At 44.4% G+C, this 15,820-nt stretch overlaps 1 protein-coding gene across 2 annotated transcripts in view; it reads left to right on the forward strand.

The window, feature by feature from the left end:
- ZSWIM6 (zinc finger SWIM-type containing 6) overlaps positions 1 to 15,820 on the forward strand; it is a 92,662-nt gene that overhangs the window by 53,272 nt on the left and 23,570 nt on the right. For both annotated transcript variants that reach the window (XM_080972308.1, XM_080972309.1), the window contains exon 4: positions 49 to 199. In XM_080972308.1, the coding sequence (XP_080828434.1) occupies positions 49 to 199 (151 nt within the window). The remainder of the gene's footprint in view (positions 1 to 48; positions 200 to 15,820) is intronic.

Here is a 15,820-nt window from a genome sequence, read left to right on the forward strand (position 1 = left end):
ACCTAACCTATGATTTTGTTTCTGTTGCTTTGATATTTTCTATCCTAGGTTCGAGAGATGTTAAAGATGAGAGATTCGAACGGTGCTCGGATGTTGACATTGATAACGGAGCAGTTCATGGCTGACCCTCGCCTGTCACTCTGGAGGCAACAGGGAACTGCAATGACAGACAAGTATAGGCAGCTCTGGGATGAACTAGGTAAAAGCAACTCTCTAGCAGATTTTGAAGTGAAGGAAACGCTGTGTGTTAAGAGGTGTTGGCTCTTGTTAAAGGAGCCTGGAATAATTGCCAACCTTTGGGAAACATGGCAGCCTGGGCACTTTGTTTTCATGGGCAAAAGCGGTGCATTTTTGCTAAACCCAAGGACATTCAGCCAAAAATAACTACTACATGACATGTTTAATAGTAAGAGCTGGAATATAAACACTTCCTAGGTAATAAGTAATCCATTGTATTAACAAAAGCTAGGTTTGCAGGCTATTAATAGTAAATGTTTACCTTTGTGCTTAGGTCTGCCTATCTCTCAATTCTGAAATGTCTATGAAAGGACATACTGCTTCAGTAATCAGTTTTCGTTTGGTGCGGAAATTTGTGTGGCCCTCTGTTTAAGCTTGACAGATGGTATAGTGTACACCCGGGTCCCTGAGTTCACAGTTTAGTCAAGCGGGTATGTTTACATGGGCTGTTTAATATAATGTGGCTCATTTTTGTGCCATGCTTAGGTTTGAGGGGTAGTAGGAAGGCAGGAAGATGAAAACGCCGTTAAGTGATCTGGGTGGTGGTGGTTCATTTTCCAAATTAGACCACTTGCTCAGCACCTTAATCAAACTCTCTCTGGCCTTGTGTATTTAAGAGCTGCTGAGTTTGCACAAATGATCTTTGGAATGAAGAGTATAGTAGTACTTGTTGGCTTCAGCTGGTAATAGCAGCTGAAATTCATACTGAAGTTTGTCCCAGGACAAGTATGATCGTCTGCTTGAAAATCAAAAGAATGCAAAGCTGGGAATCTGCCTGTATTTATTTTATTTTTTATTTTTTTAAAGAAGGGCCCATATGCTGTGAGTATCTTAATCTACCTTAATGGAAACTGGAACTAAAATAACTGCCACGGTCGTAATTCACACCTAGTGTTATTTTGGTGCGTCATGTATTTTGGAATAGGGGTGCCATATTTTTACATTGCTCGGTATGAAATAAATATAACACTGAAAGGTCCAGAGGTGCGAATTGCAAGCTGCAGCTATTTCAGTTTATCTTCCGCGTAGACAAGCAATCAGTAAGGGAATCCTTGCGACGCATTCCATCAGCATTCTTCTGGATGAACTATATTTAATAATGACCCTGTGCATGTTATAGGGATCTGGCTGGATGAGAAGAGAGAGCTGTTTGGACCCGGTAGCTGACAGCTGGATATTCTCAGTTGTGGGGTAGTTAGTGGAGGGAGAGGGTTGCTGTGGTCTATAAGGGTTCAATCTCCTTTCTGCAGCCCATTTTGCATGTTCACACTTGAAGCTGAAAGTGTGGTATTGAGGACTTTGGGGGCTTCAGCCTCTGGGGTCGCCTTTGCAAGCCTTGCCCAGGATTTCATAGCAACCATGGCTGTGTCCCCCGTGTGGATGTTGTGTTCTGTAATAGACAAGATAGAGAATCCATGTATGAGGAAGCCTCTAATGCCTTTGTTTAGAACAGATTACTTCCCTTGCTAAGGTTAGAGCATATATCCCTGTAACGTCCTTAGTGTTAGTGGACTTTCAAAGGCAAATTGATCTGGATGGTTTTATGCTAACCCCAGGAGATAATTCAGCAAACTCTGCAAACTGTTGTTTTGAAGCTCTTTGAATAGTCAACTTGGGGAGTTTACACAGTGACTCTTCTTTCTGGAGCCCACAAGTGTACAGGGAAGTGAGGGCAAAGAGTCATCTCTTAGAGTACAAATGTGCAAACTGCTTTGAGGGTTGGTTTGTTTGGTTTTACAATCAAGCGGTGTATAAATTTTATGAAATAAAATCAGTAAGTACTGGATAAATGGCCAGTCTTGACTGAACCTGGATTGGAGCCAGTTTGAAGGCTTGTGCTATGACAGTGATCTTTCTCTGCCCTCACTGAGAGCGCGTTCCAAAAATGCCTGCTGGAGATTGCACAGCTACAGAGTGGTGAAGGCATTGCTCCAGTATAATGTGCATTTTTATGGGGCTTTAGAACCTTCAGTGGTGGGCTGGGAACAGTTTTGCAGAGTGCTTTGTAGATCAAATAACTCAAATCATTCTTTCTTGCATTCCACTTTAGTAGCAGGAATTAGAGCAGAAATGTCCAGCGCCTCCTCTTCAGATTTATTGGATGAATTTCAGTTGTTGACGCCTCATGATGTGGATCAAGTGTTTGGAGCTGTTGACATTACTGCTTGCTCATTTGACCCATGCCCATCCTGCCTAATGTAAGTTTGGCAGGAGAGGCTATTGTATTCTGTGTTGGTTAATATGAGCCCTTCACTACCGCTTTGAAGGAGGCGGCAGTGCAATCTATCAAAGAAATGTCTTCTTGCAAACTTATTTTTGGTGAATATGGCTATAAGCAGGCATATTTGGATGAAACTGATAATCTAAATCCATTTCAAACCTAGTTTCAGGATAGAAATTACTCTGATCGCCCTGAACAGGCCACACTTGTAGAATAGTAGGGAATCCTGTTGGATTCTCTTGATGGTTTTCAGTGCCATCAACCACAGTGGCCTTCTGGACTGCTTGTGTAGGTTAGGAGTAGAACATACCATTCTGCAGGTGGCTCCACTTCTGCCAGGTAGGGCTGTTTCAGTTTGTGCTGGGAGTACTGCCCCAGTTGTGTTGTGGACTTCCATCTTATCTCTAGTGTTAGTTAATAGCTACATGAGGTCACTTGGGGTCTGAAACTCTGTCCAGTAGCAGATGATAGCCAACTATGTTTCTCCTTCCTTCTGTGTCCTATGTGGCAGAATTGCCTGAAGCTGGTAAAGGCCTGGATATGAGTACGACAAAGCTCATTTGGACAATCTGTATATTAATTTAATGTAATCACGCCCAAAATCATCTCTCAAATCTGTAAATGCAATCCTCAAAATAGTTGTCCAGATACACAGTCCTCAATATAGTTGTTCCCTTATTATGTGGTTTACATTCTCATCTGAAAACAAAGGTTGTGCCAGGGTCAGTTGAAGTGTCTGTCCTTAAGCGATAAAGGTTGACCAGGTGGTTGGTCGGTGCATTTCTCATTTTCCAAAAACTGAAGAAACACAGTGTTGGGCTTTGAGCCTTCTTCCCTTGGGGGTTCCCCAGCTGGTTCCTCCCACCATTCCTCTGTGTCCAACCAGCCCATGACTTCTATCAGAGTGGCCACAGGGGCTTGGGGGATGTCAGGATCCAGCTCACTGGCCAGCTCCAGTTTTCCCACAGCAGTCCTTGATGCTCAGCTGAGTAATGCATACTTAATCAAAGCCTAAGCCTAAGCAACCACAGTGTTAATAATTTAGTATAGGGCTAGTCCTCCCGTAAAATTGCCTGTTACCCCTGAATTTGAAATTGTCAGTTCAAGCCCATGCAGTAAGTGCATGCAGGAGGGGTAAGCCTGTTTCATTTACTAAGGTGGCAGAGTGCACTGATCCCACATACCTCAAGGGCTGAAGTGAACCCGCAGCTGGAAATCCCACTAAATGTTGCCAATAGAAACCAGAGGTAAGAGAAGAGTAGGTGGCAAATGAAGTATTCATCCAATGTTAACTAATTCTTCTTTGGTCCAGTTTGGAAGCAAGTCAGATTTGGAAAAGCTTAATAATAATAATAATAATAATAATAGTAATAATAATAATAATTTGGTTTTTAGATTAAAATTTTAGTCATATATCAAACATACAACATAAAAACAAGATTCCAAGGAATCTCTTAGACTTCTCCCCTTCCCCTGGTTAATAATTTCCTCTTTCATCTTTTATGATAATCCAAATCTTTTACATCTCCATTGTGTCCAAAGTTCACCATTAAGCTACAAGTGATTTTCCAATCAAATTTGGAAAAGCTAGCAAAAAACTTTCCTTAAATTCAGTAGGAAGTTTGCAGAAGTTTGTTTGTTTTCCTATTATATATATCTATATATAGTGAGAGTGTGTGCATCGATTATATTTTAGTTATGCTGTTTGTGAGCCAGTGCAATGGAAAGGCTCATCTGAGAAGGTTTACTTAACCCCTCTTGCACAAGGACATGTGTGTTCCATTAAAAGTTACTCTTCCAGGCTGTGCCTCAGTTCAATTTAGCTGCCACCAGTTCCTAAATGTTAGGCTATCCGGCTTCAAAGTGACAGCTGCCCTCAGAAGAGTTCCTGAGGAGGGCTTCTCCTTGGAAAAGATCTGATTACTCTGGGCACTTCTAAAGCCTTCCCACCCTTCTCCCTGAACCCACTACATATATCACCCTTCAGCTTTTTAAAACAAAGGTTTTCGTTATGATAAGTACAGATTGCTAAAATTGTCAGTGCTCTTTGGTGTCTTCCAGACAGCAAAAAGGAAAGTTTACATCTATACCCAGGCTCACACCTGTATGGTTCACAGGCCAAACCTAGTGTCTTAACTACTTCTTTGGCTTTGAGAAGTGCATCTTCAGCTGACAGATGGAAAGGAATTCCTCTCGATCCCACAGATTCGGCTAATGTTTTTTCCCCTACTCTGGAGCAAGCCACCTTTTAATGAGGATGCTTTTTAAAAAGAGGGATTTCCTTTCTAGAACTTTTCTGGAAGGCTGAGCTAACTTAAGATGGTAATTGAGATCCAGCCAACACTAGCAAGAATCCCAAATTCAGGTGGGAAGCAGACAGTACTTCCTTTGAATACTACACTTCACTTAGCATGCTAATAGTGACTACAAAGGACTTCCCCAGTTAGGATCCTTTCTAAGGCCAAAAAAGGTCAAGCTGACAGGATGGCCCATTAAGATAAGGGAAAGTGTCCTTGTTTTGCAAGAGATGTTCATTTACATTTGAAAGATGCATCAAGCAAGTGAAAACTAACCAAGGGGAAGTGGTGGTGATTATTTTGAAATCCACATTTTCCAGAATTGACATCACACATTTACACAATAGACTGTGATATGGGTCAGCTCTCCCTTACAAAGCAAACATTTGACCACATCTGTAATTACAAATACAGTAGTTGTTCACACCTAAGATTCAACTAGGATTGATTCAGAGTTTTAACAGTAAGTTTACTGTTTGCAGGATTTTGCCTGGTGTATGTAGTCACTGTGCCAACTAAATATTTTTAAGACCACCCTGTGACTGAACATGGTTTTGGAAAGCAGTTTATACAACTATCCTTATACAGTGGTACCTCGGGTTAAGTACTTAATTCGTTTCGGAGGTCCGTTCTTAACCTGAAACTGTTCTTAACCTGAAGCACCACTTTAGCTAATGGGGCCTCCTGCTGCCGCCGCACCGCCGGAACACGATTTCTGTTCTCATCCTGAAGCAAAGTTCTTAACCTGAAGCACTATTTATGGGTTAGTGGAGTCTATAACCTGAAGCGTATGTAACCGGAAGCGTATGTAACCTGAGGTACCACTGTACTGGGGCAAGCAGACTGAGCTCATATTGCCAACCTGTCAGTTGGCAAGAAGCCAAAATATCAAGAAGTGATAACTCTTTATACAGTATTTGGTCTATTCTGAATCACCCTTTCCCCGAAAGTGGGGGAATTAGGGATGGTGTGCATGTTACTTATTTTCTAGTGCCTGTTTCAGGCTGTTAGCTGGTCAGTCTCTCCCCTTCCCGGGGTGGGGGTGGGGGTGGAATATGGGACCTTATCCTCTTTCGCTGCATCTCTGGAGCTTGAAATTTGCAACAACTCTAATAGTCATTTGTCAGAAAATTAGGGCCGAGTAGTTTTTGGGCTGACCAAATGAAAAACATTTTGTTTATTTGGGGGTTGGGAGAGATTTGACTTTGCACCCCCTGCGTATGGATCACATTGCTGCAAGGCTGTGCTTTGGAATTAAATGCTGAGGACTGTCAGATGCTAGACACAGAGAAGAGGCTGAGTTTTGTCAGCAAATGGGATCTGCAAGTTAATTGGTGTTTTCTGCAGGCTCCTGGCTGTGATATGAAATTGGAAGCCCTTTAGCCACATGGATAATACAGGGCCTGAATACAAATGTCACAAGTTGCCATCGAGATCCGCCGAGAGACAAAAGCGCTCCCCACTTGAACGCTGCACTATTACCGATCATTTAAATATTGGGGGGGGGGGTTACATTTTTAACCTAAAAGCCCCATTTGCCTTTTAATGGCAATTTAAATGTCCTCTTAGCAAAAGCTAAGTGACAAATTAAATGAAAAAAAGTGTCCACATTTTTTTAAAAAAAGTTGTAATGCAAAACAATCTTTTATTGCTTCTCATGTGCCACGAATAAATCATTATACTTGTCAACCCTAAACCAAGCCATAATTGGTGGAGCTACTGTTATCAAAGTGGGGCTGCTCTTGTGACAGCTTAATAAAGCTGAAACTGTTAAATTAAATCTCTGATGCTTTATCTGTTGAGAGCAGTCAAGCAGAAGAATCTGTAAGAGGAATATCTATGCTTGGTGGAGTGATGGAGCCCAACAACTTGTCAACACTTAGATTACAGGATCAGATATTTATATGTGTGTGTGATCTCTGATTTTCATTATCTCTTCTAGCCTTCCTCTTATTTTAAGAGTGAGGAAACATCACACAAGTATTGTATATCAAAACAAACATTTTATTCTCCCCCTCCTCTTGGACATGTGTATCAACAAGAAAAGCTTTTAAAAAATAAAAGTATGGATCCAGAATCAAATGGCTGTTGTAATGAATGACTGAGAGATGTTCAGAGCATGCCTATGCTTATCTGAGGCAGAAATGGATTATAAACTAGTTTGTGAAAGATTCTTAGCTTTCCTTTGCCATAATTCACTTGGTTGAGGTTTGGCCTTTTATGCTACAAAATAACCACAGTTTCCCCAAGTTTCACAAGTAGTTTATTTTATTTTTACTGCTCAGCGGTGTTCTCAAATCAGTGTTCCATCAGATTGGCATTCTCCTTGCAGCAATTGCTCATTGATTTTCCCCGTTAAATATAGGAGACATTGCTGATATCCTGTGGGAGTTGCTGCCTCAGTTCTTCAGTTCTCTTGGAGTTCCTGCAGAAAGAAACACTTTCCTAAAATGTTTCTGTGTATGCTGGAAGCTGCCCAGAGTGACTGGGGCAACCGAGTCAGATCGGCGGGGTACAAATAATAAAAAAATTATTGTTTATTATTATTAGTATATTGGGAAAAGTTAATATTGTTAGATGTATTTTGTCAAGCCTCGTGCAATCACCCCTCTCACTTCACATGGGAGCAGTCCAAAAGCTTTGACTTCTAAACTAGTGACCACAGTTTGCATCCAGACTTGGAATTATGGTATATTGTGATCCTGGTTTTACTCTCCATGGTTATGCTCAGATTTAAAACTGTGGTGTGTTTTGATGAAAAACTGCCATTCAAAAGCAAAGGCCTTCAGTCTGTTCCTCTCACACATGAGGGAGCAGGAGAGGGGATGAGTGCACAAGCCCAAGGCTGGCCACATTACATTCACATGAGGGGAAACAGGGGTTTCCAGTATAGTCTGAAGCAAGCCAACACCTGCTTCAGAGGAAGACACAAATATTAATGAAAACCTTGGAGCAACTTGTCAGTACCCCATGTGTGCCTTGGGAAGGTAACATGTTGCAATTGATTAAACCTAAATGAGTGGTGGGAACATTGTTGTACGTACTTGCACACATAGTATGTGAAATAGGCCTCCAGCACATGTGTCTTGTCTAGCAAGACTTAAGCTGATTCCTTACCAGATGGTATTTTGTTATAATGCAGGTTCATATTTTAAGCATGCTGTATAGCTTGGTATTCCAAACCAGAGCACGTCATAAGTGGTGGTGTTACCGTTACTAAATGCATATTATGAAAACTTAAAGATGAGATTAAAATAGTCTGAAGGACTGAGAGCATCAAACTGTACCGCACAATCAAACTTTTGGAGCACCTCTCATGTGTATTTGTGTACTTAAATGGCATTTAATTGCACTTCCAAAATAGTCCCCATTTAATCTTGGCAAGTGGGAGAAATTATTCAGAATGATTTTCTTTTTTTAACCTAACCAGTTTACAAGACTTGGAAATAAACATACAGTACTTTTCGCTGGTTATACTGATGCAGAGCAATAGAAACTGAAACTTGATAGCATCTACCGTATTTTTCGCACCATAGGGCGCACCGGACCATAGGGCGCACCCAGTTTTTAGGGGGGGAAATCAAGGAAAAAAATATTTTTCCCCCCCAGCCCCAAAGAGCAGCGTACAGGCTGCACATAACCTCTCCCTGCCAGTGGGGTTGCGCGCAGCTATGGAAGAAGGCAAGGCAGCAAGCGGGATGGATCCCGCTCGCTGTTTTGCCTTCCCCTTTAGCCCCGTGCAGCCTCTCCTTGCAGGGAGAGGCTGCGTGGGGCTAAAGAAGCCATAGCCCCGTGCAGCCTCTCCTTGCGGAGGGGTTGCGCGCAGCTATGGAAGAAGGCAAGGCAGCAAGCGGGATGGATCCCGCTCGCTGTTTTGCCTTCCCCTTTAGCCCCATGCAGCCTCTCTTTGCCGGGAGAGGCTGCGTGGGGCTAAAGAAGCCATAGCCCCGTGCAGCCTCTCCTTGCGGAGGGGTTGCGCGCAGCTATGGAAGAAGGCAAGGCAGCGAGCGGGATGGATCCCGCTCGCTGTTTTGCCTTCCCCTTTAGCCCCGTGCAGCCTCTCCTTGCAGGGAGAGGCTGCGTGGGGCTAAAGAAGCCATAGCCCCGTGCAGCCTCTCCTTGCGGAGGGGTTGCGCGCAGCTATGGAAGAAGGCAAGGCAGCAAGCGGGATGGATCCCGCTCGCTGTTTTGCCTTCCCCTTTAGCCCCATGCAGCCTCTCCTTGCCGGGAGAGGCTGCGTGGGGCTAAAGAAGCCATAGCCCCGTGCAGCCTCTCCTTGCAGGGAGAGGCTGCGTGGGGCTAAAGAAGAAGGCAAGGCAGCAAGCGGGATGGATCCCGCTCACTGTTTTGCCTTCCCCTTTAGCCCCATGCAGCCTCTCCTTGCCGGGAGAGGCTGCGTGGGGCTAAAGAAGCCATAGCCCCGAGCAGCCTCTCCTTGTGGAGGGGTTGCGCGCAGCTATGGAAGAAGGCAAGGCAGCAAGCGGGATGGATCCCGCTCGCTGTTTTGCCTTCCCCTTTAGCCCCATGCAGCCTCTCTTTGCCGGGAGAGGCTGCGTAGGGCTAAAGAAGCCATAGCCCCGTGCAGCCTCTCCTTGCGGAGGGGTTGCGCGCAGCTATGGAAGAAGGCAAGGCAGCGAGCGGGATGGATCCCGCTCGCTGTTTTGCCTTCCCCTTTAGCCCCGTGCAGCCTCTCCTTGCAGGGAGAGGCTGCGTGGGGCTAAAGAAGCCATAGCCCCGTGCAGCCTCTCCTTGCGGAGGGGTTGCGCGCAGCTATGGAAGAAGGCAAGGCAGCAAGCGGGATGGATCCCGCTCGCTGTTTTGCCTTCCCCTTTAGCCCCACGCAGCCTCTCTTTGCCGGGAGAGGCTGCGTGGGGCTAAAGAAGCCATAGCCCCGTGCAGCCTCTCCTTGCGGAGGGGTTGCGCGCAGCTATGGAAGAAGGCAAGGCAGCGAGCGGGATGGATCCCGCTCGCTGTTTTGCCTTCCCCTTTAGCCCCGTGCAGCCTCTCCTTGCAGGGAGAGGCTGCGTGGGGCTAAAGAAGCCATAGCCCCGTGCAGCCTCTCCTTGCGGAGGGGTTGCGCGCAGCTATGGAAGAAGGCAAGGCAGCAAGCGGGATGGATCCCGCTCGCTGTTTTGCCTTCCCCTTTAGCCCCGTGCAGCCTCTCCTTGCAGGGAGAGGCTGCGTGGGGCTAAAGAAGCCATAGCCCCGTGCAGCCTCTCCTTGTGGAGGGGTTGCGCGCAGCTATGGAAGAAGGCAAGGCAGCAAGCGGGATGGATCCCGCTCGCTGTTTTGCCTTCCCCTTTAGCCCCATGCAGCCTCTCCTTGCCGGGAGAGGCTGCGTGGGGCTAAAGAAGCCATAGCCCCGTGCAGCCTCTCCTTGCGGAGGGGTTGCGCGCAGCTATGGAAGAAGGCAAGACAGCGAGCGGGATCCATCCCGCTCACTGCTTTGGCTTCCCCTTTAGCCCCGTGCAGCCTCTCCTTGCCGGAGGGGTTGCGCGCAGCTATGGAAGCAGGCAAGGCAGCGAGCGGGATCCATCCCGCTCGCTGTTTTGGCTTCCCCTTTAGCCCCGTGCAGCCTCTCCTTGCCGGGAGACGCTGCGCAGGGCTAAAGAAGCCATAGCCCCGTGCAGCCTCTCCCTGCCGGAGGGGTTGCGCGCGGCTATGGCACAAGCCTGCATTCGCTCTATAGGACGCACACACATTTCCTCTCAATTTTTGGAGAGGAAAAACTGCGTCCAATAGAGCGAAAAATACGGTACTTACTCTTCACCATAAACACCTGAAGACTTTCCACACCTAATTTAAATGTTTTAGGCAGTTGTTACAGGGCGGGTGGTTGTGTGTGCGATATGTATTTTGGCTCTTTTCATTAAAGTATTTAGGATACATGTGTTGTGACTGCACCATGGATTTAGATACATGTGACTGCACCACATTTAGAATTCGCGCACTACCTAAAAATGTGTAGAGGTCCTGGAAGGAACCTTGCTGAAGCTAGGTAGGTCTGGTCAGGACCTAGAGTGGAAACATACTGGAAATTTTTTTCTACCCCTTTAAGTTCCTTAGCTCAGCCAGAGTCCTTCCTTGCTCCACATTTCCATTCAGAGGGGTGTTTTGCTGGTTGCCACCCGTGATGCCAACAGCAGTAGCTTCCACCTTCCTGCGGTTTGGACAGGTACTTTAAGGAGCTCCACAAAATTAGAGCTCTCCTGCCAGTGGGCCCAGGTGGAGATGCACCTCTGTCTCCTTAGCACCACAGATTGGGGATTTGGATTGCTGTGCGTGAGTTTGCTTGTAGTCTTCACCTAGCACTAGTAAATTTATGAGTGTGACCTTCTGGGCAAGACTTAGATGGCAATAATATTGACTTGATTTGGAAAACAGCTTCACCTGGAGCATCACATCCCTAAGTTTGCCACATCAGTTGCCAAGTGATCAGAGCAGTTCTACAAGAAGTACTCCTTGCACTAGAAGTATAAGTGTGGGATGTTGCGTTTGGTGGATGTGAGCATGGAGACAGGAATTTGTATTCAGTCCATGTTATATAGAGATGTGGGGTTATTGGCAGAGCTGTGCCTAAAATACTGTGGCTAGCCCCCTTCCTCTGTTGACATCGAAACCAACCTTGAGATGTAAATCCTTCTTTGAATGGAAGCAAAGCTTTAAGGAAGTCTCTGTGCTGTGTTCCTTTGTTACACCCACCCTACACCACCATGTACAGAATGTAGCTTGCAGAAGGGCCATAATTCCCCCTTGCCATCAGTCCTGCAGGTAATCTATTGCATTAATCAGCCAGCTAGTGTGAAATGCATGGGGAGTGATTATACTATCATACACAATACAATCAGCATGAAGCACTTGTCAAGACCAATACATCAAAGTTTAATTCAGTAATAGAATGAATTAGAGCAAAATGAAGCATCCTGTACTCCAAGAACCAAAGCAGCCATTGCAGGTTCTTCACTGAGTGCTCTGTCGGAAAACCAGATTCCACTGAGGGTGTATGTTTATGAATAAAAATAGCCACCGCCTCAATAGCGCATGCTCAAATTCACAAGATTTACCATGGAAAGTGCAGCAGAGATATGCTGACTGTGTATTCTTTGTTCATGATGGCACTGGTTTAATTAGATTGTTCTCCAGTGGGGCCTGTGACTTCTGGTAGACATTAGATTGAATGGACAGAGCTTATTTTGATAGCAGTTGGGGGCACTTGCTTTTTATGGGAGGGAGGGTGTGGTGGTTAGGTTAGATCGAAAGATACCTTGCATGGTGATTCAACAGCCTGCCTCATCTTCTAGTGAAACTGTGATAACAGCATGTATCTGAAGAAGTGTGCATGCACATGAAAGCTCATACCAATAACAAACTTAGTTGGTCTCTAAGGTGCTACTGGAAGGAATTTTTTTTAACATACAAATCTGATCCGTTTCAGCTGCAACACTGCCAATATCCTAGCCATTAGGAAACCAGGGTCACAAACTTGCATACTTCTTCACCCCACCCCACCCCAGTTTTTTGTCAGAACTATGGTGCGGTATTACCATTTGGGTGTCAGTGAAGACATGACTCTCTGAACCAGTTTGAAATCAAGGGTTGACACTGTCTTGTAAGCTTTTGCTATAGTTAATCCTGGTGAGTTTCACTGAAGACATAACACTGTCAAGAGAGGAAAGTTAGTATTGCATAGTGAAATATTAACATAAAACCTACCGTGTATTCACTGGATATACTTATCATCAAAAGCTTCTGATGTGTATTGTTTAATGCACAACACAAGTATTGCATATATGGACTCTTGACCCTTGTACTTATTTTATAAGGGAAGCATCTGGGATGTTCTGTACCCTACAAATCCTTAAAACTGTGAATAATCTGTTAATCTTCCAAGCGCTTCAACCTTTGTTTTTGCCCCGTGTTATAGGTGAGAAACTGAGGCTTATGTGTGGGCCCTCCCTATTTAGTTCAGAGAAGATAACCTCTCTAACCCTATTGGGGGCTTCCCCAGGAAGAGATGGAAGGTGAAGTGAGACCATAGCACTGGCCATTTGACATCCTGAGCATAGAGACATCTGCAAAGGGCTGCATGCTTGCCTACAACTCCACACATACGGTATAGGCATTTCATGCAATTGGGACCTCTGATTGCATGGGATCTCCACTTATGTAAGCCAGTAGTTCCTGTCTTCCTTTGTAAACATCATGTTAAAAGTGCATATGCAAAGAGGGCAGGCAAAAAAGAAGCAGTAGCAGCAAACTATGTGCGTTTGGTGAGAATTGCTGCTGAAAATATGTCCCCGATGAAGGATTTGTTCCAAAACATGTTGGGCCAGAAACAAATATCACTTCAAGCACCTGGTATTTTTTCCACTTCTTTGCCTGCTGTTAATGCTTTTTTTGCAGTTTTATGGTTGGTTTTCTGCTCCTGCTTTCAGATTTTTTCCCCCCTATGGGAGGAAGCAGAGCCAGCATTATAGCTGCTGCCCCTTCCATGTGTCTAGCCTACGTGTGAAGAAAGTCTGAATAGGGCTTATAACGGGTAGTTAAACAAGGTCTAAGTTTACGGGTCTGGTAATCTGGTTGGCTGAACTCCTGTTGCAAATAGCTGAGTGTATATTTCAGGCCTCCACAAATGTGAAGCCTAACTAACACAGCCACTTACAGTGACCTTCAAGGTGCCTGACAGCCGCTCTCCCTTATGTTTTCATTGTTCCAGGCATGCAGCAAATCCAGGGGACTTATTGAGTCTCTGTTGAGCCACCATGCAGCTGATGGGCTGGATTTGGCATGGTGGATCACAAAGATCCACAGGCCTAGTAGATTCTCATTCTGTATCTGGAAGTTTTTAATGTTTGACCTTTTATTATGTTTTCATTGTGCTGGAAGCCTCCCAGAGTGGCTGGGGAAACCGAGCCTGATGGGCGGAGTGTAAATAAGAAAATTATTATTGTTAATAATCTTGAGAAGATTTGCACTCCCCCTCCCAGATGCTCCTGTGGGTCTGGTTCAGTATAAGGCAGCTTCCTGTATTCCTACAAAAACAAACTTTTCTGCTTCAAGAAAAACTAAAGTCTGACTTGACTGACTTATGCAATCTAAATGGTTATACTATCAAGAAACTCCTGTGGAGTGTGTGTGAGTAATTTAAGCACTGCCGCTCAGACCACTGGAAACTTTATTTAGCTTCCTGTTGGGATTCTGAGATTTCACCAGCCATTGTCCACTAGGGTTGTCAAACATACTTTTGCAGCCATAAGGGCTAGGCATTTAAAAATAAACAGCAAGCCGATTTTTCCACCCAACGTTTTCAGTGCTTTTTCTACTTTTGTGCTGAAATCACAGGATGCACGTTGACTAGCTCATGTTCCATGCTGCACAGCAATAACGCTTCTCCCTGCCCACCGATTTATAAACCAACCTTCTTGGTACTTATGGATTGGAGTAGCTGTGCCAGTGTTAGAAACTGAGATATGAAAGCTAGAAGCTAAATGGCGCCTTACACCTAGATTATGGGTGCAACAACGTGTGGGTCTAGGCATACTTTTTTAATAACAAGAATACAAAGTTGAAAATGAATTAACTACAGCTGAAATATTAGGTTCATTTTTCACATGGTCTAGTCCTTCCCCTGCCCCCCCCCAATATTCTTAAGAGGGTCTCTTCTCTAGTCTTCAGAGAGTAGCTGGAAGTGGGGAGGAAGAAAGGACTCCTTTCCTTCCACTCTGTAGTTTTAATCTGAAATCTTAGGTGCAGTACTGCGCCCAGAGCTCAGAAACTGCTCACACTAATGAAATTCCCTGTTGCAAAATGTGCCTAGAACAATCAGAGTTTCAAACACTGAGCTGTGCCAAGGTTATATCATTACTGCCCAGTGATTTAACCATGCTGTGCCCTCCTTAATGTCCCTTCGCTACCTTTTTCAAAATGCATATGGTATTTTATCTGCTGTCTGGCATTGGTTTGTTTGTTATTAAGCATGTGTTTTTGTCTAGGACTCTTGATATGAATGTTGTTTTGATTCTACATAGTTCATATCCTTGGCTGCCCTTGGATGGAAAGACAGGGCATCCATTTACAAAAATGTCATCTCACTCTTGCACTCTCCCCCCCTTTTTTTAACAATTGAAGTTTCACTGGATTTGTAGGAAGCAAGTATTAATCTCAAATGAGCAATTGTCTGTGTGCTTCCTTGGTGCCTTATGAGGCTGCTGCATGCTGAGAAGCAGTTAGTAGCGCCTACCGTTAGTATAACTTAGCACTTTAATAATGCCACCTTGTATTTATTAGGTTAAATACTGATGTAAGGAGAAACTTCAGTCTCTCATCTCGTTCTTCTTTTTACCTGATGGATAATAAAACACTGTCTGAAAGGTCTTTGTAATGTCTGTGTTGGAACTAGAGGTCTGATATGGCGGAGCCACCTCTTATTCAGGTCAAGAGGATGATTGTGGAACTAGAACTGACAATACCTCACTAAGATGTGACAGTTTTAATACTCTTTCCCTTGTGTGAAATTAATACCAAATTGCAGTCGCAGCATGATGCGTCTTCCAATTATCTTCAGGGAAATATGAAATTTACATATTGGTTTATGTGTGTTCGCCTCTCTGCTGGGAAAATTTCATAGTAGGTTGAGTTGCATTGCTGGTAAGGGGCAAAATCTAGACATTCACCTTCAAAGACCTTGTATCTCCAAATTCAAACTGGGTACAAAATTCTGGTCTTCTGATTTTACTGTAACGGATCTGGCAGTTTTGAAATTGAGAACAGCTTTGAAAAGAGGGGATTTTGGAGGAATACGCTCGACTAATATGTTGGTACCCTATGGTACCTAACGCTGATGTTTTTCCTTCAAATTTGTGGTTGTATGTGAGTGGAGATGGCGAGGTTTTATGTAAAGAACTGTTCACCAAGTTGCATGTTTTGTGGTTCATGTTTATATAGAAAATAATAAACTTTTTAAAAAAAAACCCAAAAGGAGTTCTTGGAGACTGGACTCAGATCCTGTCAAATTCCCAGCAAAATCAGAAATTAGTCAATTGGAGAGGGGGAGAGACCCCCCTCA

This window comes from Podarcis pityusensis (genome assembly GCF_964106645.2).
Source record: "Podarcis pityusensis genome assembly, chromosome: 11".
In the NCBI taxonomy this organism is placed as follows: Eukaryota; Metazoa; Chordata; class Lepidosauria; order Squamata; family Lacertidae; genus Podarcis; species Podarcis pityusensis.